Source organism: Trichoderma ghanense, assembly GCF_004382785.1.
Source record: "Trichoderma ghanense strain CCMA-1212 chromosome Unknown scaffold_0, whole genome shotgun sequence".
NCBI classification, from domain to species: domain Eukaryota; kingdom Fungi; phylum Ascomycota; class Sordariomycetes; order Hypocreales; family Hypocreaceae; genus Trichoderma; species Trichoderma ghanense.
The window spans coordinates 2339737-2367041 of record NW_027395663.1 but is presented as its reverse complement, the minus strand read 5'-3'; the positions used below and the strand labels follow the sequence as shown (position 1 = coordinate 2367041).

At 53.5% G+C, this 27305-nt stretch overlaps 8 protein-coding genes across 8 annotated transcripts; 6 read left to right on the top strand and 2 right to left on the bottom strand.

Moving 5' to 3' along the window:
• Window positions 1-278: 278 nt before the first annotated feature.
• On the top strand, window positions 279-4948 carry CCMA1212_000804 (Hybrid signal transduction histidine kinase K; the record flags this gene model as incomplete). Its single annotated transcript, XM_073698260.1, has 2 exons — window positions 279-4772; window positions 4847-4948. 2 exons carry the CDS (start codon window positions 279-281, stop codon window positions 4946-4948), a joined length of 4596 nt encoding a protein of 1531 aa, XP_073562740.1.
• A 1462-nt stretch (window positions 4949-6410) lies between these two features.
• CCMA1212_000803 (uncharacterized protein) lies at window positions 6411-8354 on the top strand (the record flags this gene model as incomplete). Its single annotated transcript, XM_073698259.1, has 3 exons — window positions 6411-6417; window positions 6564-8075; window positions 8101-8354. 3 exons carry the CDS (start codon window positions 6411-6413, stop codon window positions 8352-8354), a joined length of 1773 nt encoding a protein of 590 aa, XP_073562745.1.
• A 3130-nt stretch (window positions 8355-11484) lies between these two features.
• Window positions 11485-11694, top strand: CCMA1212_000801 (uncharacterized protein; the record flags this gene model as incomplete). Its single annotated transcript, XM_073698258.1, has 1 exon — window positions 11485-11694. The coding sequence occupies one exon, from the start codon at window positions 11485-11487 to the stop codon at window positions 11692-11694; it is 210 nt and encodes a 69-aa protein (XP_073562744.1).
• Window positions 11695-18555: 6861 nt separating this feature from the next.
• On the top strand, window positions 18556-21020 carry CCMA1212_000800 (uncharacterized protein; the record flags this gene model as incomplete). The annotated part of the gene is made up of 4 exons (XM_073698257.1): window positions 18556-18836; window positions 18896-19132; window positions 19197-19674; window positions 19747-21020. The coding sequence occupies exons 1-4, from the start codon at window positions 18576-18578 to the stop codon at window positions 21018-21020; spliced, it is 2250 nt and encodes a 749-aa protein (XP_073562743.1). The 5' UTR covers window positions 18556-18575.
• Window positions 21021-22074: 1054 nt separating this feature from the next.
• On the top strand, window positions 22075-22443 carry CCMA1212_000799 (50S ribosomal protein L36; the record flags this gene model as incomplete). Its single annotated transcript, XM_073698256.1, has 2 exons — window positions 22075-22287; window positions 22354-22443. 2 exons carry the CDS (start codon window positions 22075-22077, stop codon window positions 22441-22443), a joined length of 303 nt encoding a protein of 100 aa, XP_073563487.1.
• A 354-nt stretch (window positions 22444-22797) lies between these two features.
• Window positions 22798-23250, bottom strand: CCMA1212_000798 (uncharacterized protein; the record flags this gene model as incomplete). Its single annotated transcript, XM_073698255.1, has 3 exons — window positions 22798-22872; window positions 22942-23082; window positions 23152-23250. The coding sequence occupies 3 exons, from the start codon at window positions 23248-23250 to the stop codon at window positions 22798-22800; spliced, it is 315 nt and encodes a 104-aa protein (XP_073563486.1).
• A 495-nt stretch (window positions 23251-23745) lies between these two features.
• On the top strand, window positions 23746-24642 carry CCMA1212_000797 (uncharacterized protein; the record flags this gene model as incomplete). Its single annotated transcript, XM_073698254.1, has 3 exons — window positions 23746-23867; window positions 23983-24306; window positions 24390-24642. 3 exons carry the CDS (start codon window positions 23746-23748, stop codon window positions 24640-24642), a joined length of 699 nt encoding a protein of 232 aa, XP_073563495.1.
• A 466-nt stretch (window positions 24643-25108) lies between these two features.
• Window positions 25109-27093, bottom strand: CCMA1212_000796 (Inosine-5'-monophosphate dehydrogenase; the record flags this gene model as incomplete). Its single annotated transcript, XM_073698253.1, has 3 exons — window positions 26519-27093; window positions 25370-26315; window positions 25109-25301 (listed from the first exon to the last, which is right to left on the bottom strand). The coding sequence occupies exons 1-3, from the start codon at window positions 26991-26993 to the stop codon at window positions 25109-25111; spliced, it is 1614 nt and encodes a 537-aa protein (XP_073563494.1). The 5' UTR covers window positions 26994-27093.
• Between the last annotated feature and the right edge of the window lie 212 nt (window positions 27094-27305).

Genomic DNA, 27305 nt, shown 5'->3' with positions numbered 1-27305 from the left:
TCTCGATCTCGACCCCCTACTGGGCCTAGCTTTCCCAGGTCCCTAACAGTGCGCTATTCCGGCCGGTCCTGGCAAGGTTCGACGCTCTGGTAGCGCGACGTCTCGCCATAACCCCGCTGTCCCGTCAGTGCAGGCCGAATCTTGGGTCTTGGTCTTCATCGGCCGCCTGCCGTGTTCGTGTTCTGTGCCAGGTTTTTTTTCGAATCGCATCGAACCGACGGCTGTCTCTTCTGCCTTCTGGCATATTCGTCCTCGTCCAACACCCCTCCGGCGCCTTGATGCAGGACAAGGACGAGAGCTCCGCAGCTTGCCCTGGCTTCGCCTCTGCCTCCGCTTCTACCTCCGCGCCGGTCTCTGACTCTGATTTCGCCTCTGCCTCAGCCTCGGCCTCAGCCTCTGCATTTTCTTCTACGGCCATCTCGCAAGCGTCTTCAGCATCGCCGCCGACTCGGGCTACCGGCGCGTTTGATTCCGGGTTGCCAGATCCCGCCGCCGCCTCTGGTGAGGAAACCACTGTAACCTCTCCGCGACCTCTCGCTGCCGCGCTGGAGAGGGTCACTTCACCCTTCCGCAGCACCGCCTCTCACCTTTCTCAGGGCTGCCTGGACCACTCGAGATACCATTCGGCAGGCCTGCCGACGCAATGGCATGCCGACAGTAACCACACATACCGAGTTGGTTCGCCACCCCCTACACAACCCATCGCGGCCCTACCATCGCACAGGAGCTATCCAAGCCTTAGCCAAGCCGTGGCTGCCAGTCTGCCGTCCGCTGACAGCATCGGAAAGCGCCAGTCGCGCAAAGTCAAGGACGACCAAGCAATGGGGTCGGTGCCGGTGAAGAAGCCTCGTACTGGAGCCTCTCCCCCCCGGAGACTCGATATGCTGGGCGACGCTATGTTCCCTTTGACCTCCGTGAGCTCAGTCCAGCTGAACCGCGACGATGCCGTTTCGCCCCTCTTCTTTTCTCACGCCCCGGCGAGGCACTTTGCTCGCCCTCACAGCGTCCCTGTCTCGGACGTGGCCTCGGCCATCCTAGCACATGCTCGCGACGAAACCTCAGGCGTAGTCACCACGCTGAAGCTCCCAAGAGCGAGCGTCAGCTCCACGAGCGCCGCCCTCTCCGGCAGCACGCCCTCGTCCATGGACATGTCGGCGCCCTCCCTGAGCCCCGATATGCGCAGCCTACCCCCTGGCTTGCAGATGCTTCAGGGTGTTGGCGTTCTTGAACTTCTCGAGCATGATGACAGGCCCACGTTCCTGATAGACCTAGCAAGTCCGGCAAACGCCCACCGCCCCGGCTTACCTACGGTCTACCACAACGCCTCCCTGCGCGCGGCTGAGTCCCTCCACAGTCTGCTGAACCCCGACCAAGAGAATCCTGCCAGTCCCGGGCCTACAGATGAGTTCAGCGGCTTCAAGGCCTGGGCGATGGCCACAGGTGTCGACTCCCCCAATGTTCCTTCATCAAGATACGAATACGGGGGAATTACGTGGGTGTGCACAACTTTGCGGCGTCGATTTCGATTCATCAGCGGAAATATCACCTGCCCCGCCACCCACGCAGCCTCGCCAATGCCCATGATGGAAGAGGAGGAGGAGGAGGAGGAGGGGGACGGAGACGCACCCATGCTAGGGCAAGACGACAGTGGCCGCTGCATATCGACTCCAGCTACACCCGCTGCCGACATTCCTGAGCCGCCGGACTACTTTGGCACCGCTACCGCGAAGGATACCACCATTGAGCCCATGGACACAACCGACATAACTCCCGCAACCGGCACCATTCAGCCGATATACGACATCAACCGGCGACACCCCGATGACTTTACCAACGAGGTACTGCAGTCGCAGCCTGTAAGGTCGACTTTCGACTGGACCAGGATTCCCTACAGCGACAGTTTGCCCGAGCACATCAAGTTGGCAAAATCGGTGGACTGGGCGTCTACGCCTCTTGGCCCCATGAGCGAATGGGGCTACAACCTGAGGGCCATGGCCAACATGGTCATGGGAAGCCCCAACCCGGCCGCCATGTACTGGGGCCGCGACTATGTCAGCATATACAACGCTGCATATGTGGCATTGGCTGGCAGCAAGCATCCATCTCTCATGGGCAAGCGGTATTCGGAGGGCTGGGTCGAGCTCTTTGAGGATTTTGCCCCGATATTCCAGTCTGCTTGGGAGTCTGGCCAAGCGACCATGAAGCATGACGACCAGCTCTTCATCAACCGACATGGCTTCCTGGAAGAGACCTTTTTCTCATGGTCCATCATTCCCCTCCTCGGCGAAGATGGCGAGGTCGTCGGTCTATTCAACCCTAGTTTCGAAAACACCCGGCGCAGAATCAACGAGCGCCGAATGCTGACCCTGCGAGAGATAGGAGAGCGAACGGCGTCGGCAGCTTCCGTCAACGAGTTCTGGCCGCAAGTAAGGAAAGGACTGGCCTTCAACGAGTACGACATACCCTTCAGCATGATCTACTCCGTCAAAGACGAGGCCGAGAGCGAGGTATCATCGCTGCACTCTGGTAGTCAGATTTACTCTCCCCAGCTTGTCCTCGAAGGAGCTCCTGGTGTCCCAGAGGGCCACGTGGCGGCCCCCCCGACCTTGGACCTACGCACATCAGACGAAGGGTTTGCGCCTTACGTGCGACAGTCGCTGGCAGGGGGCGGAGCTCCTGTTGTGCTATCCGAGGATGACGGCACCTTGCCAAAGCATCTCATAGATGGATTTGAGTGGCGGGGCTTCGGTGACCCTTGCAGGACAATCGTCGTCTTCCCCATCATCCCCACAACCACTGGCGACGCTGTGACGGGCTTCATTGTGCTTGGCGTGAACCCCCGGCGACCGTACGACGACGACTACAAGCTCTTCATCCACCTCTTATCGCGGCAGCTGGCTACTTCCATGGCCTCGGTTCTCCTGTTTGAGGAGGAAATTCGGCGTGGACAGCGAGCAGCTCACTTGGCTGCTTTGGATCGTCAGGAACTCTCGGAGCAGCTTTTGCAACGTACGCAAGAAGCCAATGAGCTGGAAACGAAGTTTACGCGGATGGCCGAGTTCGCGCCAGTCGGAATGTTCATTGCTGACCAAAAGGGCCACATCAACTACTGCAACGATATGTGGTGGCAGATTTCTCGACACTCTCGATCCGAACAAATAGGCGTTGCCTGGATGGATAGCGTACGAATCGAAGATAGGCCGGACCTGGAAGCCGCCTGGACGAGGCTGCTGGAGGAAAAGGTGACCATCTCGGTGGAGTTTCGATTCAACTGCAGTCAGCTGTGCGGAGACCACACCGTCGACACCTGGGTCCTGATGAGCGCGTTTCCCGAGAAGGACCCCGATGGCAACCTGGCGTCCATATTTGGCTGCATCACAGACATCTCGTCTCAAAAGTGGGCGGAAAAGGTGCAAAACGAGAGGCGCGAGGAGGCTGTGGAGCTCAAGCGACAGCAGGAGAACTTCATCGACATTACAAGCCATGAAATGAGGAACCCCTTGTCGGCCATTCTTCAGTGCGTGGACCAGATCGCCAACAGCATAGGCTCGTTCACGGCCCATTCGGACAGGGTAGAGGTGGACGCCCTTCTGGAGTCTTGCCTCGATGCTGCTAACACCATCAACTTGTGCGCCAGCCACCAGAAGCGCATCGTCGATGACATCCTGACGCTGTCGAAGCTCGACTCCAACTTGCTGGCCGTCACTCCCGTCGATGAACAGCCGATCAAGGTCGTTCACCGGACGCTCAAGATGTTCGAGTCGGAACTGCTGGCCCACGACATCGACTTTGAGTTTCGCGTCGACAACAGCTTCGAGACATACGGGGTTACCTGGGCCAAGCTAGATCCATCCCGGCTGAGGCAAGTACTCATCAACCTCATGACCAACGCCATCAAATTCACCCAGGGCCGAGAAAGGCGGGCCATCACCGTCAGCATGTGCGCGACCAAGGATATATCGGAGGTTACCAGCCAGGGGACGTTTTACTTTGAACGAAACGACATACAGCGGACCGTCGGCATGGATATCGACAACGAAGAGGAGTGGGGGGCCGGTGAGCGTTTCAACATCCACTGCTCGGTGGAAGACACCGGCGCCGGCCTGGGCGACGAGGAAATGAAGGTTTTGTTCCAGCGTTTCCAGCAGGCCTCGCCTCGGACGCATGTGCAGTACGGCGGCTCTGGCTTGGGGCTGTTCATCTCGAGGATCCTGACGGAGATGCAAGGCGGTCAGATTGGCGTTTCCTCCCAAAAGGACGCTGGGAGCAAGTTTAGCTTCTACGTTCAGAGCCGGAAATGCCTGAACCCCCCCTCCCAGTATGAGCACATCACGCCGTTCAAGCTCGAGCGCAAGATTCAGGCTCCGGCTACCAGCGGTCAGCCTGTGAGCGGTCCCGCGTCGCGATGTCAGTCGGATGCAGGTCGCAGCCCCCTATTCGACGTGCTCATCGTCGAAGACAATATCGTGAACCAAAAGGTTTTGCAGCGACAGTTGCGGAATTACGGCAACAATACGTTTGTGGCCAACCATGGCCGAGAGGCGCTGCAGACATTGGAAAAATCGAGATTCTGGGCAGGCCAAGAAGACGAAGGCGTGGACATTTCCGTCATCCTGATGGACTTGGAGATGCCCATCATGGACGGCATGACTTGCGCGCGAAAGATTCGCCAGCTCGAGAAGGAAGGGACAATCATCAAACATATCCCCATCATTGCGGTCACCGCATACGCACGGCCTGAGCAGATTGAAAACGCAAAGGCCGCAGGAATTGTGAGTTGAGCCCACCAAGTCGTCTTGGCCCTCACGTCATGGATACATGTTGCTAACCGCTGATTTGTGTACAGGATGATGTTATCTCCAAGCCATTCCGGATTCCCGAGCTACTGCCTAAAATCGAGGAGCTAGTGGGCAAATACCAGAGCCTTTCGGTGTCGAGAGACGCATGAAAAGAGCAGCGGTGAATATTCAGTCTCACACCCTTTTGAACGGAGCAGTCGCGCCAAAGTCAATATGATATGCTTCATTTGTTCCGCTTGCCATTTGCTGCCTTGCGGAAGCGACATCTGTTGAAAACTTATTCTTCTTTTACTCCTAAACTCTTTTCGTTAGATCTTCATACATGCGGGTGCCCAGCGTGTCATTTGCGAGCCGGGCGTTTTTTGGTTTCCTTTAGGCTCTATTTGAGGGAGGCTTGAGTCTTCATTTCATGCACATTCTTGGGAACACGACAGCAGGCGGACTCGGATACGAAAACAGCCGGCCAGGGATTTGAAACTCTTTTCATATTTCTTTCTTTTCTCTGTGTGTGTGTGTTCAATCTTGTCAGCATATACGAGGCTGTTGACCTCAGATACCAATGTTTTGTTTTCTCTTGTCCTTTATTCGTCTTTTGTACAAAGACTTGATTGCATATACGACTTTGGAGGAAATACAAAGGGACACGCGAGAAGCGCTGCGAGAAGCGCCGACAACACATGATATACACTAGAGCATGTGCTGAGACACAGAGCGACATATAAATGCATGGATGGATCGACATCGACGAATGTGGTACAACAAAAAGTGGTGATGCGGGAAGCAGATAATCATAGGATTCCGAAAGAAATACGAACACGGAATATCACCATTTTGCAGTTTTTGGTCGTGGCCAAGTTGTGTCGTTTCTACCTCGTAGCTGAAGTTTTTGTTTTCTCTCTATGCGAGATGGTGGGACGAGGCTCTGAATGACTTGGGACAAGGCTGTGGGATGTGAACGTCCGAGGTAAGGCGCGGATGAACTCTGTCCATGCATACGCGTAGAAAGAAACAGGGCGAACCTGTGGAGGAGTTGGGCTGGTTTACCTACCAATTATTCTTGTATATAAGCGTAAATAGTGGGGAGTGATGGAGCTTTTTCCTTACTATTTTCAATTTCTTGGCGGTCTATTGTTTCTTACATGAAACTACAAATCAATGAATCAAGTTGTGATTCCTTCTCTCCATCATGTGTAGGTACCTAATACAAAGGAGCAAAGGAGCAAAGGTAAATTGCTTCAAGTACCATGGATTGAAATTCGCATTCTTCATTAACTCTTTGTTAAAATACTATCCCAAACTCAACAGCAAGCAAGAGAAGAATCGCAAAGAATGCATCATGAATAGAACAGAGGAAAGTTATTTCACAATGCAAGAGTAGACAAACAGTTAGACACACATCATCTTTATATTAGGTATTAATTATCTTCCTCCTCCCGGGTATCGAACAAAGCAGAACGCGAATGCTGTATACTAGCAACATCAAGATTTTTTTTGTCTCTCACAAATGTCAGAGATTGTTTTTTTTTCTTCTCCTTTCTGGTCCTCGTCCAAATCGACGTGCAAAAAAAAAAAAAAAAAAAAAAAAAAAAAAAAAAAAAAAAAAAAAAAAAAATGGAAAGTGGTATCAGTGAAAGCAGTCTCGACAGGGTATCTTGGTATCTTGTGAAGAAATGCAGATCCTTCCATTCCCAGTCCTCTCATGCGGTTTTTTTTTCGGTGACAATTATATCAAAGGAAAGTTTTGCAAAGTGTGTCTTCTTGAAGTCGTAAAGCTCTCACTGTCGACGAGTCCTCTAAGCGGCCGCAGTGACGACGGGAGCGGCGGCGGCGGCGGCCTCGGGCTTGTTCTCGGCCTCGGCCTCCTCAGGCTTGGCGACCTCCTCCTCCTTGGGGGCCTCCTCGGTGGCGGCGGGAGTCTCCTCCTCCTCCTTGATGGCCTCCTCCTCCTTGGCCTCCTCGGCAGGCTTGTCCTCAGGCTTGGCGACGCCCTTGCCCTTGATGGTAGCACGGAGCTTGGAGAACGCGCCCTTGCTGGACTTCTCCTCGCCCTCGGAGCCGGGGCCGGGAGACTTGTCACGCTTGCCAAAGGTGAAGGGCAGGGAAGACTTGCGCTTCTCCTTGTCCTTCTTGGTCTCGCCGTTGGTCACAGCAGCCTCAGTGGTCTCAGTGGGGACGGTGGCAGGGCTGCTGACATCGACAGCCAGGGGAGTGGTGGCCTCGACGGGAGGGATGACGGGGGCAGCCTCGCTGGTGGCGGCAGCCTCGTCCTCCTCCTTGGGAGACTCAGCCTCGGGCTTGACGTCGGCAGCCTTCTTCTCCTTCTTGGAGAAGACGTTGCCGAAGAAGCTGCTGCGCTTGTTGACGGCAGGCTTCTCCTTGGGGGACTCGGGCTGAGCCTCCTCAGCGGCCTTGGTCTCACCCTCAGCAGCGGGCTCGGCGACAACGGGGACCTCCTCAGCAGCAGGAGCCTCGCCCTCGGCGACGGGCTCGACAACGACGGGAGTCTCGGCGGCGGGGGCGGCCTCCTCGGTCTTGGACTCGTCCTTCTTCTCCTCCTTCTTGCCAAAGTTGAAGAAAGAAGTGCGCTTGCGGCTAGCGGAGCGGCGCTTGGGCTCCTCGACCTTGAGCTCGTCCTTGGTCTCCTCCTTGGCGGCGGCCTCCTCCTCGGCAGCAGGCTCGTCGGCCTTGGGAGCAGCCTCCTCAGCGGGGGCGGCCTCGTCCTTGGCGGGCTCGGCCTTGTCCTCCTTGGCAGCGGGCTTGAGGCTCTCAATGGTCTGCTTGTAGACCTCAGACTCAGTGACGGCGGCGGCGAGCTCCTTGGCCTCGGCAATCTTGGCCTTCAGCTGAGCAACCCAGTTGTCGCGCTCGGCGGCAGAGTTGGCCTTGAAGGTGTGCTTGTTGCCCTTGGCAGAGAAGTGGAACTTGTGAGAGCCGTCGGTCTCAGGCTCGGTGGCATCAGCCTGCAAACAATCTCAGGGTCAGCTACAGATTCGCAAGGTACCGACAGCAAGGCGACGGCCACATACCAGGTTGATGACGCCATGGGGGGCCTTCTTATCACCAATGAACAAAAGACCCTTGCCAGTGTGCGCAGCCCAGGCGATGTTGTGCTGGGCAACCTCGACGTGCTTCTCGGCCTTCTTGTAGGCGGCGAGGACCTCGGTCTCAACGGCCTCGTTGCCGAAGAAGAAGAAGGCCTTGCTGGCGATGAGGTTCCTGTTGGGCGACGCTGGTCAGCGAACTCGCGGTTCTCTCCACGCAGAAGCAACTCGGCTTGTTTGTCGCTACTCACTTGGGGAAGCTGGCGCCCTGGGCCTTGTGTCCCAGGAAGCCCTCCTCGACGGGCTTGGCCTCCTCCTCCTTCTTGTCCTCCTCCTTGGCGGGCTCGGCCTCCTCAGCCTCGGCCGGCTTCGCCTCCTCCGCGGGCTTGTCCTCAACGACAGCGACGGGGGCAGCCTCAACAGCGGGCGCCTCCTCAACGGCAGGAGCGGTCTCCTCCTTGATCACCGGGGCGGCGACCTCAACGGGCTTCTGTTCCTCAGCCATTCTGGATAGAAAAAAGGGTATCTTTAAAGCGCGGGGGTATCACAACAAACAAAGGGGGGTATTAAAAAAAGAAGGATCCAGAAAAAGCCTTTTGGATGGTGTATGGGGAAAACGGGCGCTGGTGAAGCGTGAGTGAAGAAAGAAAGTGGGAGGAGGAAGAAGAAGGAGAGTCGGTAGCAGAAGGGGGTGGCCAGGGCTACTTATTTGCTTTGCCGTGGAGGAGGACTGGGCCAGAAAAATAAGAGCGGCCAGGGGGGGTGGAGGGCAAAGAAATGGCGAGCTTGGCCTGTGTGACCAGTGGGCAGAAGGCCTGGAAGCAACCCTGCAGACCCTTTTGGGGGGGGAGGAGGGGCCTTGGAGACGATGAATCGACACCTCAGACAAGAGCACAGCTGAGCACATGCGGCTGCAGCAGCGAGTGGCTCGACTGAATGTCCGCGTCGTGTCGTTGTCTGTCTATCCGTCTACTATCGCCAGCCATGCAGTGACGCCACGGCGGGAGAAGCTCCCAGTGGGCCAGTGGCTCGCTGTGTCAAGGCCGGCTAGCGCTGCGCCGGCGGCGTGAAATGCCCTGAGACTCGCTGGGGGGAGGGTCGCAGTGGTTGCAGTGGCTGCAGTGGGCCGCAGCTGGTCCGTGCGGGCTTTAAGCGAGTGGGCCTGAAATTGCAGACCCGCGACCGGCCTGCGCTAGTGGGCGGGCAGAAATGTTCGGCAGCCACCCAGGAGCCAGGGCTCGCGGCGGGTCTGCCCCGAACGGGCCAGGTACTTGCAGGCCGTGCTGCCTCTGCCGCTGCTCGCACGGTCCCGGCGTGGTCCTTGTCGCAAGGTACTCTGAGCTGTTCTGGCTTGCTCGTCGTCGAGGTGAAATGACTCCCAGCCTCCACTTCTCATTTCAACGAGCAGGACAGCCCTTCTCCTTTGTTCCTTTGTCCCGTCTGGGCCACGGGTCGCCGATAAGACTGGCCGGGGCAAAAGGGCACTCTACAGTCATGACGAGGGCTTGAGCACGGGGAACCGAGTCGGGAATCCGCGTACCTTACATGGGCAAACGCACGAAGCATCATGCGAGAGTCAAGTACAAGCTCTGTAGAAGCTCGAACCCGTCCCGTGGAAGCTTTTGCTCGACATGGGGATCGCCGTGAACCCTTGGCCGTCTGTGTGCTCGAATGGGCCATCTTAGATTATCTTGCCTGCCCCACGATCCATCTTTCGCCTGCTGCAGCTGCGCATCTCCAAGGTGATACGGGAGGCCATCCGTCTGGTGATGCCTCTGGCGGCTAGTGGTATCTGCTAGTATCAGCACCAGCCCTGGTGCGAGCAGTAGAGCAGCGTTTGATATGTAAGGATTGCCGACTTGATACTATTGCTCCATCCGGGCATATTGATACCAGCGTCTGGTTTCCCCTACCAAGATGAACAAGAGAGCAGCTACTGACACAAAGCAATGGTGATGGTTGGGCGTCTGCTCTGGGTAATGCAAGCACTTCGTACATGGACATCGAGATTAGGCGCCCACCCCCCCTTTTTTCGCCCGACGCCTGAAACTACACGCTGGGCTTCTGTTCGAGATACACGGCAGACCGAGCTTGGGTACGGAGGTACTGTACGAGTAGTGCGCATTGATTTGCTTCATTACAGGTCCTTGGTGGAAAAGTGGACGGCCGGCCGGGATGGCGAATGTCGGCTCGCGGTGCAGCGTGGGATTGCTCATTCTCGAGGACATTGATGAAAGAAACGGGCATCCAGGTCCATTTGAGCCATTACGCGTAATTAGCAGCAAACAGCGATCTGCACGCGGCAGAACGAGAGCGACGATGAAGATGAAGTAGGCGAGAAATAAAGAAGGAAATGACTGGATCAGAGCTTCCAACTCAATCACTCGGTTCTCGCCGTCTCCTATCTCGTTCTCGTCGACGCCAAAATGAAGGAAAACCCTGCGGTCCAGCCATTCTGATCTCTTCATCTCAGCATCGTTTGCAGGGCTCAGGTTGTTCTTCATTTGATACGGGAGGTACAAGCGCCAGCCCAGTGTCGAGCACTGTCCCCTTGCCATGTGTCATTCGCGCCGGCTAAATCGCGGCAACTGCACCTTGCGGGAAACAGTCCGTCCAACTGCCTTGTCGATCCCTCGCCGGCGTCAACGGTTCTGCTGTTTTCTTCCTCTGGGGGCTTTTCTTTTTTCTTTGCTTGTCGACCGGAGAAACACTTGGTCTCGAGGCTTACTCTTTAGTCCATCTAGTGGGCGCCGAACTTGCTTCTGGGCCGTGGCGCGAACCGCATGACAGCTTCAAGGTCGAACCGGTCTTTTATTGTTAGTACATGCTTTCTTCCTCTTTCGACACGGTGGATCACGGGCAGAAAAATGGTACCACTGTTCGAGTTTACGGGCTAGTACCGACGTCGACGTCGCAGAAGTGAGCAGCAGGAAAAAAAAAGAGATAGGGCAGACCAGGGGGGTGGCCAGGGGGTGGCCGCAGGAGGAGGAGAGTGACAGCAGAGAGGTCTTGCCCAACCTGCCCATCAATCAAAGGGGGCCGTCTCTCGACCTCCTGATTCTCCTGCAACAAGAAAGAAGCCGCCCTGATGAGTGGCGGTGAAACTCGAGCGCAGGCTTGATTGGAGGGAGGCTTTCGACTCGAGCCGTCCGGAGTATCTTGTACGTGCTCGCATCTACTGTACAACACTGCGACTATTGCCACGATCATTTTCCAACGTATGTAACTGATGTCAATTTACAGCCATGCAGGAGGATGCTGCTGCTGCTGCGGCTGGATGGAGCCCGTTGGGACGAGGGAGCGGCCGTCTCAATGTCTGGCCCTGCTGCTTGCTGTCTCCTCGAGATGCGGCGACCCGAGGAGACGTCCCGATGGTTCTCCTCACGGTTGATCTCTTCTCCTCTGGTAACCCCCTACATACCTCGGGCCATGCAAACAGCTAACTGCAGTGCGCGTGCGAGTGATTGAAGGAACCTCTGCTGCTGCTACAGCTTCTAGTACCAGGTAGGTAGGTAGGTAGATGTGAGAGGTGGCATCAGTGCTTCCGTGGTGCCAGAATTACGAGCATCTAAGTACCTATCTGCCTGTTCTCTCCCCTCCCTCATGGCCTTGCATTGGCCGTGATGTGACAGGTAAGGTACCGTATGGAGTACCTGTACCTTGACGCCCTGCCGGGGATCTGGACCAACCAGGAGCAGCGGCCTGGGGACTCAAGTACCGAGATGGCACTTGGCTGCACAAAAGTGGCGCGTTGGATCCCTTTGCCCCCCTTCTCATGTACAAGTACGGAGACTGTACCTGATGTATATGCGAGAGAGGGTGAACAAACCAAAGACAAGATGCCTACAATTTGACTCTACTCTGACTCTCCTCTGCCATCGGCGAGATTGGACGCAGGAAAGGCGCATGTACAGTATGGACATGCAGCGAACAAGGGGCCATTCGGCAGGTCACTTGCAACCAACTCGCGCCGTTTGGTGATGGTGTGAAGCCCGTCGTCTGTCGAGCCTCTCGTCCCGGCTGTCGTTTCTTACCTGCGCGGACGAACAAAAGAGCAGCATCCAATGGCCATCACGCACACACATTCCACACGGCCAGACCAGATAACAAAACAGACAGACAGACAAACTCACTCACTCATCGCCTCGCACACACCCATTCACAGCCCTTCTATCCTCTTAGCTTGCACCACCACGTTGTTGTCATCCGGCCATGTGACGCCCTAGCGCCGAGCATGTGAGGGGCAGGCAGGGAGACGAGTGCACGGGTTGCGCGCTATTGTTTGCGGTTTTCGAGGCGCCTTTTTCCTGGTTTCTGATGCGATGCGCTGCAGGTTGCGGGTGAGGGTGCGTGATGCGGACGATGCGACGCAGGTGCAGGTTGCTGCTTCGATGCGCTTCGATGCGATGCGATGCAATCCGATGAGGCGATGGCGCAGATTCGTATTGTCGCGACGGGTGCTTTTTGTCGGTCACTGGAAGGAAGAGCAACATGCTCTCTGTTTTTGTCTTGTCCGCCCTGTCCCTGGCAGTTTAATTTTCATTTCCATGAATTAGTATCTAGGCTGCTCGATATGACCCCTTTCTCATCAACAAGCCGCTCAGCAGAGAGTACGCTCCCGTATCACTTCGCTGAAGTGTTGTACCTTGGGTAGTACCTACACATTCAGCCCTTGCCTTGTCCTCCGTGATGTTTCTGTATGTACAGCACAGTGCTCATCTCTCATCTCTCACCTCTCATATTCTCTTCGTCTTCTTCTTTACGAAGTGGTATTCTATAAATACTTGTACTTCCCTCTGCCATGCATCTTCACACGAGCCATGCCTGTGATACCAGGCTAGGTACTTCTGCAAACCACTAATACCAGGTGCCTTATAGTACCTGTAGCCAAGAAAAGAGTCCCCCGACCCGGCCAGTATCTCCGATGAGAGAGAGAGAACAAAAAGCAAGGAAGATGCCTTACAAGCACATCCCTAGTCCGTAGGTAATTAGAAGGGGAATAAGAGGGAAAAAATAAATAACAGGGTTCCCAGACCCATTGTTTTAGCAGAATTAAGCCCGGCAAAGAAAGAAGAAAGGGAAAAAGAGATTTTCATCTAATGTGACAAGGGGGGTTGCATTCCTTTGCCAAGTCCATCAAATGAGAGGTGCTGGATAAGTTCGTGGGCCGTCGTCGTGGGAAGATCAAACAAGATGAAGATCGTTCGGCAAGTCTCGGTGTATGGAATCCGTCTCTTTCTTTGTTTCCTCTGCCGAGCATATCTTTCTCAATGGTTGTACATGTTTAGTATTTGAGAGTGATTGAAGCAATATCCTTGTTAGAACTTGTATTATCTGGATGTTTTGACAAGAGGAGACTCAGGCTTCATTTGCTTTGGGTACCTGACGCCAACAGAGCTCACCTGCTCTACTTCTTCTTCCGGTGAGGCAATATGACGCCGATTGCATTTGCCCAATATTTATCTGTCATTTCGAAATGTGATGACCTTGGTACTTGACAAGTAGCTGCTTGCATTCTCGTTCCCGCTGCCAGAAGCTTCGAGTCAAGATACCCGACAAATTGAATCTACTTCCCCTACCTACCTTACCTTAGGTAGTAGTAGCTCAGGCATGAATTTGCTCCATGTAACTAGAGGGGACCTTAGCGCGACATGAAAATGTGATGGTTTTTGCTGGTAGAACCGGAAAAACAAGATGAAACATTTCATTATTAATAACTTGTTTCTATTAAAGTTTCCATCTTCGTTCCTTTCAGTCTCGTCTTTGGAAATTCCATTAATTGTCCGGAGCAAAACACGAGATTGGATCTCAATGTCCCGTTCAAAAGTCTTTCCGGTGGCTGGTCCACCTCCCTAATAATAGAAACAGAATCATCCAAATCAGTCAATCACCTTCACCCCTGAGAATTGCAATGAACGATCAAATACGACGCCGCTCTCTTTAGCTTAAGGTATGGCAACGCCAAGGCACCTTCGTGACGACAAGCCACGACTCCACTGCTCGGGAGTTGCACGGATCCAAGCACGAAAAAAGAAGCGAAAAAAGAGGCAGCTAAAGACAGAGGAGCACCGCTTTGCCGCCCGTCAACTGGATCTTCAGAGGCGCATCTTGATCGCCAAATTCACCCCGCTTTGCTGTCACCGGTGGGGACGGCCGTTGGAGCTTGGCCCTGGGCGGCTTCCAGAGTCTTCAACCGATACCCTACAAGTGTGTGCGTCCGTGTGTGTGTTGGCCATTTCGCAGAAATCTGCAGCGCATCGAGGCAGTCTCGTGGTTCCAATCCACGTAATATTCGAGAGGTGCAAAGCTGGTACAAGCAACCATACTCCAGGTAATGCCTCGGCCTGTTGTATCAAGGCGCGAGGCAGCGAATCGTATGATGGTCTGCTCCGTCACTTGATACACGACCAAAGCGGGCATAATTGTAAGCACCCACACCGGAAGTAGTCGTACGTCAAAGCAGGTTCCCGAGCGGGAGGCCGCCATTTCCCGGACTCCAATCATGCCGTTGGATCATCTCTGGCTTCATCCTTTCTTCTTGTCCTCGGTCCGCTTCACGGCCGGCGGCACCGGCCAGAGATGGAAACCCGCGCCTTGTCCCTCGTCGTCTCCCTCGTATCAGCTCTCGGGCAACTGTTTCAAGTCACGGTGGCACATCCGCTTCATTGGCCGAGGTGGTGTGACTCTGCATCGGAATCTTGGTTGGGCAAGAGGCAGACAAATCCCTGTACGTAAATCTGCAGCATCCGGCCATTCAATGCACGCAGAACGGAGGCCATTGTCATGCCGCTGCCCGGAACACGATCCTCTTGGCCGATACAGGCAGCTGGCAAGTCCGTCCACATACATAATACCGCATTGCCGATTTAAATGCATGATTGCCGGCTGCTAATTGATGTCATTGCCTTCGGGATACGGCAGTTGGACATGAAGTGCAAGCCCGCGAGTACTCATTGGTGTTCGTCATTTGATATAACGGTGTCTGCATGATGGGAGAGGACGTCAAAGGGAATTCTTGCTCTATCATCCCATAGGGCGTAGGGCGTGTAACTGTATCCGGGCCTCTAAAGGAAACTGGTGGGACACGACAACGAGAATGGTGCGGGATTCGATCGGCGGAGAAGGCGGTGCCGGATCTCGAGTCGTGTGATCCCTTTTCCCCCCGGTTAGATCGGTGGCGTGCGATTGTACGGAATAGAGGTGCTCTGACTCGGACGACTCCCATCTCAACCTGTGATTTGGCTGGAGCAGCTGAATTCAGTTGACGTGATCGCCGACCGTCCCTTTGGAATCGGCCACAATTAACGTACGCTTTCGCAATCGTTATCGATGTGTCTTTTCCCTTCTTGTTCTTGTGAGCGTGATGACAGCCATCTGTCTCCACATCCAGGCACTTTCTGGAGAACTGTGCTGGCGGAAATCAGCGCAAATGATACCCTAGATATCGGGCTTGGTTCGCGATTCGGAGATATTCGAGTCTGGGTCCGGCGACAATGCGTCGGATATCATATAGAGAGTTCAAGTCTGGGCTGACCGATAACGAATCCAGCTCAAGCCTTCTGGAGAACTGATGGACCACCCGATGCCTTTGTACACGGTGAGAAGAGATTCGTTATATGAGAGAAGTTGTCGGCCGTACGGTAGAGCATGAACTGGGGGCACTCTAGGCTTATCTAGCGACGTTGTTTGTGTATCTTCAACGATTCGATTCGAGACGGGCAGCTCAAGAAGCGGCTCTCTAGACACTGATTAGCAATTGTCCGACTGTCATAGACGATAGATGTATGTGCTTAAGCTACACGTAACGCCTTGTAACCAACCAAAGGGGTGGCCATCTCGTTGCTAGATTGCTGTTCCCAACCTTTCGCTGGACTTTTGGCTATCCTGTTGCTTGACAACCTGATGAGAAAGGATGAGTTGTCCTTATCCAGCAGTCTCTGTATATGGTGGCTTTGGCATACTTGACTCCGAGATCTCGAAGCAAGGCTCGTTAGAAATCTGGGGAGCTAATCTCTGTATCTTGTTGCAGAGCATAAGGCGAGAAGTATCCCGAATTAGCCACGGCTCACTTACATGTAGTTTGCATTCTATCCATGCTTCTCGGGCCATAGTCACCTGTCTAATCTCGGCGACGTGCTGTGCAAGATTTTGAAACAAGATACCTTGGATTTTCTTTCCACTGTGCCTTGTTATTCTTGAGTGTCATGACTTGAAGAACGTTTGATAGAAAATCGATCATGGTTATGTCAAGTTTGCTTTTGGTTTCTGTTGCGACATGTACTTCTCTTTCATCAAAATTCGTCGATCGATATGATTTTATATCTGCCAAGGGCTCGAATAGGATGTCGGAATGTATTGTGGTCTCGTTTTCGCTAGCAATTGGGGTGACAGTTCTGGAAATGCCCTTCTACTGTGAAAGGCAGAGTAGATTAGCTCTCTTCGTCTCGCCATCTGTGGGGAAGCTTGGTGTCAAAGTTGACAGGTTCATGATCTTTCAGATCACCACTTCTTTGAGAACAATGGGAGACACGTACTTCGGAATGGCCCTTTACCCGAGATGCTCTACAACCAACAAGCAACCGCTTTTCCGTTGCCTCCGACAGCGTCGAGCATCTTGGCAATGCGTCTTGGTAGACAGACGAACTCCCGGTCTATTGAGACATGACGAAATGCATGGCATCTGAATCGAAGTCGTGTTTCGAGCCGCTTGTGTAAAGAAGCCAGGCAGCAGCCCTGGGCATTGCCAAAGACAAGATCGACCGCGCGTCGCCGCCAAGCCGTCTTTCGATTGGTTTTCTGTAGGTTTCTTTGTGTTTGGGAGCAGGCGGAATTGTTGTAGACTTGGAGTCTGAGCGAGGAGGCTGATGCCTTGATGCTTAGGGTTCGTGGGCTGGGTCCGTCTTGGCGTCATACCGTTCGAGAGGAAAGAGCAAGGGAGTAGATAGTGCGAAGGCAGTTGCCATCGATGACAACGCATAGATGACCTACTAGGTACCTACCAGTAGTCTCCCACTATCAGATGCGTGAGATATGATGCTGAAAAAGTGCCTGGAGACTGCAGTCTTTGCTGCCCACCTACTCAAAGGCATAATCCCTACTAGACAACATCGTGAAATCGCACCTGGAAAGCCGTCGGAGAGCCTTGGAGAGTAAAGGGCTATTCGTACTGCGGAGAAGTAGCGGGTAGATAGATGAACAGGGGAGGAGTGCTGGGACAAGGATGAAGGCTGATTTTGTTCAAAAGCGATTGGAAGGTGCAGAGCTTGTGAACGCAGAATCTGGGAGTTTGCTGCTGAGAGACGGCTGAAGCAACCGGCAGAGGTGTTCAGGGGCCAAGGCAAGGCTGAACACGAGTGACTTAAAAGTGCACGCAGGTATGACCAAAATCTGTCGAGATCTCCCTGACATCAAATGGCAATATCAGGTGCAAGAGTCTTCCAGGGGAGAAGGTAACAGAGGCTACCTAGCAGTAGCTAGATGGCCCCTGGACCTAACTGCAAAGACCTCCAGCTGCGAGCTACCTTATGATTCATGGGGGAGGCAATCCTGATTCACAGCTGGCAAGCAGTCAGTGTTGCAGAAGCTGTTCCTATCAGTTGCTCCTGGAGCCGAGCTGCAGTGCTGCCGAGCCTCGAGTTGCGTTGTGCGTGCGGCCCACACGTGCCTCGCGGTTTGCCTGGATTTTCCACGTCCCCCTCCTACTTTCCATCCTCCTCTTCCCCAGCGCTCTCTCTTCTACTCTCCCACTCTCCCATCCATCGCCCTTCTTTCTCCCTCTACCTCAGCCAACATCGAGATTCTTCGCACCCTCCATCTTTCATCAAGCATCGACTCCAACCCCTTGTTCAAGGCCCTGATATCTTTCGTGATTCTTTGATTTTCCTTTCGAGGACTCTGTCCACGCCCATTTGGTAAGTCAATATGGCGCCGTCAGATTCATTCCACCTTGCATCGGCTCGTACATCTCTATCGCCATCACATCTCTTCCATCATCAGTCCGTGATTTTACATAGCTTCACGCACCCTTCCATACCCATCACACTTGGTCCTCTCATTGTCCTGTTGTTGCGTGTCTCCTTTCTTCCCTGAAACGTGCAGAACGAGGCCTTGGGCCTTGGGACTTTAGTCGTGATTGACTCAAGAATACCTTCGTCTCTCTCTTCGTCTTCTCTCTCTCTCTCTCTCTCTCTTTTTTTTTTTTTCTGGTCCTCCGATGTCGAAGAAGACGCAGGATTCGTACCTCTGACACTGGGCAACCCAACCCTAGCCGCTTTTGAACCCAACAGCACTCTTCAACAGAGCTATATATCATCAGTATCACTGCCTCGCTGCTTCAGGTTGCCTCCCCCAGTGCATGAATGGTTGTTATTCCCATCATCGTGGACAGTAGTGTTCCTTTTGACAAATCAGAACCATGCCGCAAGCCATATGTCACCACTGAACAAGACGCTTGTCCCCTTGTCTGCTGGCACAGATGACTACTTAGCAAAGGCAACAACTTTCAAGAGCTGATGTAACTGATACACTAATGGCTAGGTACCTTCTTGAGTTACGATCCTGTTATCTCAAGAAGCTCATCATAAAGCTTCCATTATCTTGCACACTGGGAACGATCTCAAAAGGAGAAAAACCTAAGCCATGGAGCTCAGAGAAGACCGCTCTTGTAAGTCATGCCATACCTGAAGCAAAGCTAGGTAATACTTACCCCTTTATAGCTCCTCTCAGTCGATACGGGATGATAGAGTCCAGAAAGCGGCTGGAAAAAGCTGGATTCCATCCGAGAGTCACGGCTAGACCGCTCAAGGAATTGGAACAAGAGTCTATAAGTCAACTCAGGAAAAAGATCCATCGTCCAAGTCGAAGAACCTTTCGGGAACGTCAGCGACGCAAGCTAGATATTGCGGACGTTTCGACGACTGGGCGAAGGGTTCGCTCTGGCAGGCTTCGCTCCAATGCCGCCCGTAACGCCATGAGCTCCTCTGGACCCCTGACCAGGGTAAGTCGAGAAAAACAGAAGCAGCGTTTGAGTTGAGCAAAGCTGATGAGCGGTTATAGGGGCCTTGGTATCTCACAGAGAGGCTCGAGAAGATTGCCTCGGAGGCAGTGAACAAGACTCTCTCTCCTGAAGCGGACACGAACGGCCGCAGAGAGCAACTCACGATGGAATCACTCATGAATCACAGTCAAATGGGAGCAAACATGCTCAACCACGTCTTTGCCCACGGCCACAAAGTTGTTATGAACCTAGCGATGACGTCCAGCAAGATGTTCAAACTGGTCACTGAAAACGCGGTAAGTCGCCCTCATGTCCAAGTCTTACAGATCAGAGCACACTGTTTGTCTGACAGAGAAATAGAATCAATGGGACTTCTCCTCTAGCTCGTACAAAGCCAAGAGCCCTTCCACCGTCTTCGTTGCCATGCTTCCCACTCAATACACCCATGAGATCAAAGACGTACTCTCCAAGTACAGTTTTCCAGTCAATTCGGATAAATGGGTGGCAATGCGTCAAAAGCTAGAGTCCCAAGGACATCGTGACGGCCAAAAGATGCGGGCGATCGGAGCAGAGCATGAGTTCTTCCAAAAGGCGAGGAGGTTCCGACGCCAATGCTTGCGCTCAAATGGACCCTATTGGGTTACGGAAGATACGGAGATTGACCCTCGAACCACAAGGAGTGCAGTGGAATGGTGGCACGACAACAAAGAGGCCATCAACATCATGGGGTCCTTGAAGGCTCTCAAAACTATGTGGTCGGCCAATCAGTTCGAAGGGAGCGGCAACAAGCAGTATCAGATGCCACTCAGCATTGCCATGGATTCCTTACAGAAGCTAAGTACGTGCCTTGTGACAGCATTGAGGCACCGTCTCGAGAATTCTGAAGCACTGGTTCTAACAATGTTGCCAGTGACGGAAATGCACACTGTCAGCACCTACATTGAAGTGGTGCACTTGCATGATGTGCCGTTGGTTGACCGTCGAATGCTTGCCGCCATGATGCGCGGGATGCCTCATGTCGTCCGGGTGGGCGTGTACAGATGCCCCCTTATTCATTTTGGCGACGTAATCCCTATCCTAGACCTCATCCATGAGATCAACACTGGTCGCCGAGAGAAGGAAATGCCAGCAATCAAGGGGTTTGACTTCTATCCCAATTTCGAGGACGGCATGCCGTATCAGCACCAGAACGCAGCGACCTACGGCCTCACCTGGGGCCCCTTGGCAATGGACCTGGGGCAGCGAGGCTTCTACGGCATTCTTCTCAAGGCTGTGATGAAGGCAAAGGCAATGGACCTTGGTCAGCTGTTTGAGAAAGACGGCGCGTTGATGGACTGGCTGGCAAAGGTGCCCAACGTCCCCCTGGGCCCCTATTGCTTCTTGGATGCCCTATATCGATATCTGGAGGTAGACGACGAAGACCCCGATCGGGACGAGAAGAGGACGCAGGCCACGTATGACCTGCTCAAGCCGATTCGCATCGCCGTTGAAACCAATCTCGGTCAGGACTGGCCCGTGTACTACACGAAGCAGATGGGCCGGAAGTACTTCTGCTCGTCCTGCGGATATGAGACTTTTCGGGAATTGTTCCCCAGCCATGCCAAATACCTCCCACGGATCAGGCGAACTTGCTGCGCCTGCATTCTGCAGCGGGATCTGGACGACGAGAAAGACCACTGCAAGGCCTGGAAGTTGAACCTGCTGGACATTGTGTGTCCCTTGTGGGGGCTGGTGCATCTCGAGTTCAACAAGGAGGCACCTCTGTACGGCAACGGGGCTGGTCTGATTCGTCTCAAATCCACAGAGGCTGAGCGCGATCCGCACCTTGCCCCTGAAGTTCAGGAACTGACGCTTATTCGGGATAATAAGTGTCCCTCTGACTCGTTGGTCGGCCTCCCTACCCTCGAGAGTATCGCGAAGGGCACGATAATACCTAGCCTGTGGAAGGAAGCCGTCGCCCTTGGTTTCCGCTACGACCTTCAACGGCGAGGTATTCTGGAGCTGCGGCACCGCTATAGCCGCCAGTGGAATGGCGTTCCAGCTTTCCCTCCCACGCGAGAGGATGGAGGAGCGCCAGACCATGAAGATGAACTGCAGCCGACGGATGAGGACGGGGATCTGTCATTTTTTGACCACCGGAAAGCCCTGGTTGTGGCCAATTCCATGCGGCTGAGCGGTTGGTGAAAGATTTCTGCCTTTACTTTCCGGGTTTGTTTTCTTTTCGAGTCGTTTCCTACCTTGATTTGTTTTCCCTCGGCTTCCTTTTCAGCATTGTTTCATTTGTTTCTGCTGTTTCTGGACTGTCTCCATTCTAATGTCCTCTCTACCCTGGTTTCTTCCTGGCTCGGACAGGTTTCCTTCGAACAGCACACATTGAGGATTCGGTTCCTATGTTTCACGACTCTCATTCTGAACGGATTGCATGAGGTTCTCCGTGCTCACTGGTTTGACAGGTCTCACGTGAACCTGTCATCATGGCTGTTTCAAGGCCGGCGGTTGTTGCACATGACGGTTTTACGAAGACTGACTTGTTTGGCGGTCTGACCTGTCATATGAACCCAGGATCGAGTTCGTTGGGCACGGCGTTGGGAGACCTCTGGGTCTGATCAAGGATACAAGGAAGAAGGGGGTGTAGGGCATGGGAGGAAGGTATTTGCGAATTTGCTCTTTCTAGTGGCCGAGGGGCCGCAGTTCCGAAAGCTTTCGAGGCTTTGCACATCTAACGACGTTAGACTAACGCGACCATGTATGAACGATATGTACGAGTCCTGCTGCTCCACGGCAGTAAGCCATAGTCTACAGAAATCATTGAAAAAAAAAAATTGACCTCCAGATTCCGCGCAATCTTGGGAAGATGGCATCTAGACGTAGATACACGATGACGAGGTGAAGGACCTCTGCAGGAGATGGAAACGAGAGGTATTCCCAAGGTATATTTGCATTCGTCGACTCTGAGCCTTCCATAATTTCAATTCAATTACTCAGCTCAGATGCCTCTGGGCTTTTCGTAACCGATGCACTCGGATGCTCAATGAGTTGCGTACGTGTAGTGGTGATTCGTAAGTGGTGATGTTTAGCATCGACAGCCTACCGCAGCCCACGTGACCTTGAACGGCAGATACCGGACCTGCACCTCCACCGAAAAAAAGACGGCCGACGTCGTTCGTCCTGCCTCGCCCAGCAAGACGCCAAACAAATAAACGAATTCAGCAGCACACGCGCGACGATCCTTACAGAAATGGCCTCCCTGCTGCGCACGCTCTCCCTGACGGCAGGGCTCCTGCGCTCTGCTCCGGCGACCGCCGCCGTCGTCAAGAGCAGCCTTGCGACGGCGAGCCCGGTGTCCGCCTGGATGGGCTGGATGGCGAGGCCCGCGGTTGGAGGGGCGCTGCAGCAGACGAGGGGGATGAAGGTGCACAGTTCGGTGAAGAAGAGGTGTGAGCACTGCAAGGTGAGTGACTTGTCTTTGTTGGTGGTTTGGTTCTGTGATGTGAAGATTGACTGATCGACGGTGCAGGTCGTTCGACGAAAGGCTGGGAAGCGACATAACGGGTACCTGTACATTATTTGCAAGGCGAATCCTCGACACAAGCAGCGGCAGAGCTAGGTGGATTGCTTGATTGAATCTTCTTATACCTCTTTCTGCTCTTTTTTCACGAACGATGACGATCTCCCGGGCGAAGCGGACATATTGTATATTACTGGCGCATTGAAAGGCGACGAAGGGGACCGATGAACGATCAGGACGAGGAGAAACTACAAAACAAACGGCCTGGGCGGAAACAATCGATAGACAGCATTACGACAATGGCTCCTGAAGAGAAGGGGGTGGTTGGGAAGGACATTGATGCGAAGATTTGCGTTGAGAGAAGAAAGGCTCGCTACCTTAGGCTGCTTGAGCGATTGACGGACAGGAGACTGCCGTCATGAATTGTACATTTTTGTGTGTATGTAGAAGTTTTTACATACCCCCGATATACCTCTCCATGCTTTCCCATTCGGTTTTCCCCGTTGACAGGAGGTATCTTATGTGAGACTTTGATTGATTTGCCAGGTCAGCATGGTCTAGAATTGTCTACCTCTGGGGGGGGCGCTGATTACATACTATGTCTTGGACGTGGCGATGACGCTCGAATTCGTCGCGAGCGTATTTGCGGGATTCGGCTCTTGTTTGAGGATCTGAGATGCGTCTTGTGCCTCGCAGGATGGTACGATACAAGGACAGGGCTCTTGATCGTTGGAGGAACTGTAAAAACAACCCGGTTGGTTCAGCTTGATAGATTGCATTTCTACGTGTTTGGTATTTTGTACGTACGTGATCTAGGCTTATTGTTGGCTTGAGCCGGGATGCTGGCCGTTGGCTGGCGTAGCCACGGCTGAGGCCGAGGGGCAGCAGGCGGAAGCCGGGATTCATATGGGACTATCTATTCATTCGGTTCTCAAGGGACTGTGAAAAGAAGAAGAAGAAGAAGAGGAGGAAGAAGAAGAAGAATGGTATATAGTTGCGTGATGATGAGAAAAGTTGGTGATGTATTTGGGGAAAAGAGATGGAGCCGGGCGAACCTCGGATGGCTGGATGTTGTGTTTAAATGAGAGAGCTACGAGGTCCAGTTCTAGTTGATGATTACATGCCTTTGATCGGTTTCTGATTTTGAAGTGCCATGATTTTTTCATCTTTTTTTTTTGTTGCTGTCTGTTATTGACGTGTGATCTGTAGATACATCATGCAGCATCATCAAGGTCAGCAGTATTCGTGGTCTGTCACTGGTGGTTAATACTGGGCGGTAAAGGTTTCAGATTCGGCCTTCATTGGCTTCTCTCTTACATTGAATCTGCCTACCTTTAGCATCCTTACACGCGGTTCTACATAGCCATTGCCGTCCATAAAAAAAGTCCAGGGTTACACGCAATGGCTGAAGACCAGAGCAATGAATCCTCATCCAAGGCCAGACAGTCTCAGAAGATACACCCAATCGCCATAGCCAACGACAAGACCGACGACGAGTTCATCCGGGATTATCTAAAGCCAAGGTACGAGAGTTCCAGCCCAGCTCTTCAACAACCGGCTTCGTCACATATACGTACATGTTTCAGTAAGAGTCACACAGCCAAAATGCTAACTTCAACATTTTCAACGACTGCGCAGCCCAGAATGGGCAACTTGGCTACGTCCCCTCACACAAAAACCCTACTCGCTAGAATTCCTATCGTCCCATGAGCTCTCCAAGGACGACTTCAAGGCCTGCTTCGACATCATCGAGCTCACCAGCGGCGCGGACTACAAGAGCTCTTCGGTAGGATGGCATCCGGCCATGAAGAAGAAGGAAATGAAGTCGCCTGATCTGCGGTACATTCTCGTCAAGGATGACACAGGCACGGTCAAAGGGTTCACGTCGTTGATGCCGACGTTTGAGAACCATGAGCCTGTGCTGTACTGTTACGAAGTCCATCTGACCCCCGACCTTCAAGGGTGAGTCCCGTCCTTTTCAAAACTCCTTTCTGCTTGCTTTCTTGTCGCCAGCTCGGGCTTATCTGTGTGTCTCTGCAAATCAGATCCGGCCTCGGCAAGCACCTCATGGCCCAGCTCATCGCCATTGCGGAAAATATCCCTTCTACGAAAAAGGTCATGCTCACGTGCTTCACGAGCAACGCCAACGGGTTGAAGTTTTACGAGAAGCTCGGGTTTACAAAGGATGAGTTTTCGCCGAGGGATCGGACGCTGAGAGGCGGGAAGGTGGTGAAGCCTGATTATGTGATTTTGAGTCGGGGGACTGCGCATGGGGGTGCGGACGGGGATTGGAATTGAGCGAGATGAGGCATAGAAGGATTTATAGATGGATGGATTCTGAGCATATTGATGGGCATGCAAGAATAAATACATACACTGGCTGTGGGATCATATATATTACCCATGTAGAGAAGCTCAGTTCCTTAGGTGATCCGGAGCCCCAGCTATGGACCACGAGTCAAGAGGTCAGCAAAAATTTCACAGCATGTCTCGCCCGAGTCTCTCGAAAATTTGGCATGCCCCAAGGACAGCCTCGCTTGTATTGAATTTCAGGGGTATCGTAATTTATGTCATCAAATTTCCAAGCCTGCCTCTAGAATCATTGCTGGGAGGTCTTTTGTTTACTCAATAGCTTTTTAGCTCACCACCGCAAGCATCCCATACCATAACTCCAAGAATATCAATCAAAGCCCTTCCCTTTTTGTTTCCTACCCTCTCTTGCGTAAGCATCCTCGTCCGGATCCCTCACTCATCAAATCATTCCTCATGCGTAGAGCTTCTTCTCATACGACTCCATGTTCACGTTGCCCTCCAGCTGAGCGCTGGCCGTGCGAAGCTCGAATCGCAGGACGCCATTGGCAGCAGACTCCTGCAGCTCCTTCAGGCTGCGCATACCGCAGTCCTGCATGGAGTGCTTCAGGCCAGCAGCAAGGTAGGGAACAAACTTGGAGATCGAGCTATTGAATATGTCAGCTTATGGATACGCCCAATTACGGGGAGGCAAGCATTGCGAATCGCAACATACCCTCGGTGAGCCACGGAACCGGAGACACCCTGGGCAACCAAGACGCTGTCACCCTCGGAGAAGTAACGGGCAGTGCCGGCGTTGCTCTTCTGGCTGTCCTTGCCACCGCCACCAGCCTTCTTGTCCTGCATGGCATCAATGGAGCCCATGCCACGGTAGGCCTTGACCAGCTTTCCTTCGCGAGAGACGAAAGAAGTACCGGGAGACTCAGTTGTGCCGGCCAGGAGACCACCCATCATGATGGTGGAAGCACCGAGAGCAAGGCCCTTGGCAATGTGGCCAACGTTCTGGATACCACCGTCGGCAATGCAAGGAACGCCAAAGCGGGCGGCAAAGGTGCTGACGGCGTGAACGGCAGCAGCCTGGGGACGGCCAACGGCCATGACCTCCTGGGTAATGCAGGCTGAACCGCTTCCCATACCAATTCGGAGACCGTCAACGCCAGCGGCAATGAGGGTCGCGGCCTGCTCTCGGGTGACCACGTTTCCGCCAATGACATCCAGGTTGGGGAACTCCTTCTTGATCCACTTGATCATGTCCACCTGGTACATGCTGTTACCCTGAGAGCTGTCGAGGATAACAATGTCAAGACCAGCGTCGACGAGCAGCTGCAGGCGGACCTTGTCCTCTGGGCGAGTGCCAATGGCAGCGGCGCAGATCAGCTGCTTGCTGTCGGGGAGCTTGGAGGCCAGGGGGAAGTGCTGGTTCTTGGTCAAGTCGGAGCGGGAGATCATGGCAACCAGGTTGAAGTCCTTGTCCACAATGGGCAGCTTGCCCTTCTTGGACTGGGACAGGATCTTGTTCGCCTCGGTCAGGGTGACGCCAGCGGGAGCAGTGATGAGATCAGTGACCATGACCTTGGAGACGGGCGCGCTGTAGTCATCCTCGAACTGGATGTCTCGGTTGGTAACGATACCAAGGAGCTTGGAGCCGATCTTTCCGTCCTCTGTGCAGCGGCGTTAGTCATGATGCTGCGCATGGGCCAGATTCGAGACGACAATGGGGGATGAGACATGTGCAGGTCATAGTACTGGTGGTCCTCAGGACAAAAGTCTTTTGGTGGAACGAAAGTTATAAATTGAAAAGGTTTATAATCATGCAATGTGAAGGCAGAAGCGAATGCAGCCGAGAGTGAAAAATTTTCCTTACCAGTGACGGGGAAGCCACCAAAGCCCCATTTCTCCTTGAGGGCCTTGGCCTCGCCGACGGTGGTGTCGCGTGTGATGACGACGGGGTCGAGGATGAAGCCGTTCTCGTAACGCTTCACCTTGCGGACCATGTCGGCCTGGGCGGCGGGAGAGCAGTTGTGGTGGATAACACCCAGACCACCCTGGAGGGCCATGTGGATGGCCATCTCGTGCTCGGTGACGGTGTCCATGGGGGAGGACACAAAGGGCGTCTTGAGCGTGATGCGCTTGGTGATGGGGGCATCGAGGGTGACCTCGGAGGCAGGGAAGCCAATGTAGCCGGGCAGGATGAGGAAGTCGTTGTAGGTCAGACCACCGTGCTTGGTCGTGTCCATGAGCTCTTGTCGGTCGAGGCCATCGCGGGACTTGTACTCGGCCAGCACCTCGACGGCCGTGGTGTGGTCGAGGATCGTGGTGTTACCGTTGATGGCGGCCATTGTATCGGTTTTTTCTGGTGAAATTGAAACTGATAAAACGACAGACAGACAAAGAGCGAGGTTGAAGGCGGAGAATCAATCAAACTTGTTAGAACTTGATCGATTGTCTGGAGTTGATACGGCGCTTCTTCCCGAAAGAAAGAAGAAAGAAAAAAAAAATTCAGCGGGCCGTCCGAAATTTTTTTTATCTTTATGGATGCGCTACGCAGGGTCTGAGCAAAGGAGGGGCACTGGCTTCAGTGCGGTTAGTGTGGGGGCTTGGGAAGAAAAATCAATCTACACGCTGTGGAGCGGCAGGTAAAGTCGGTTACC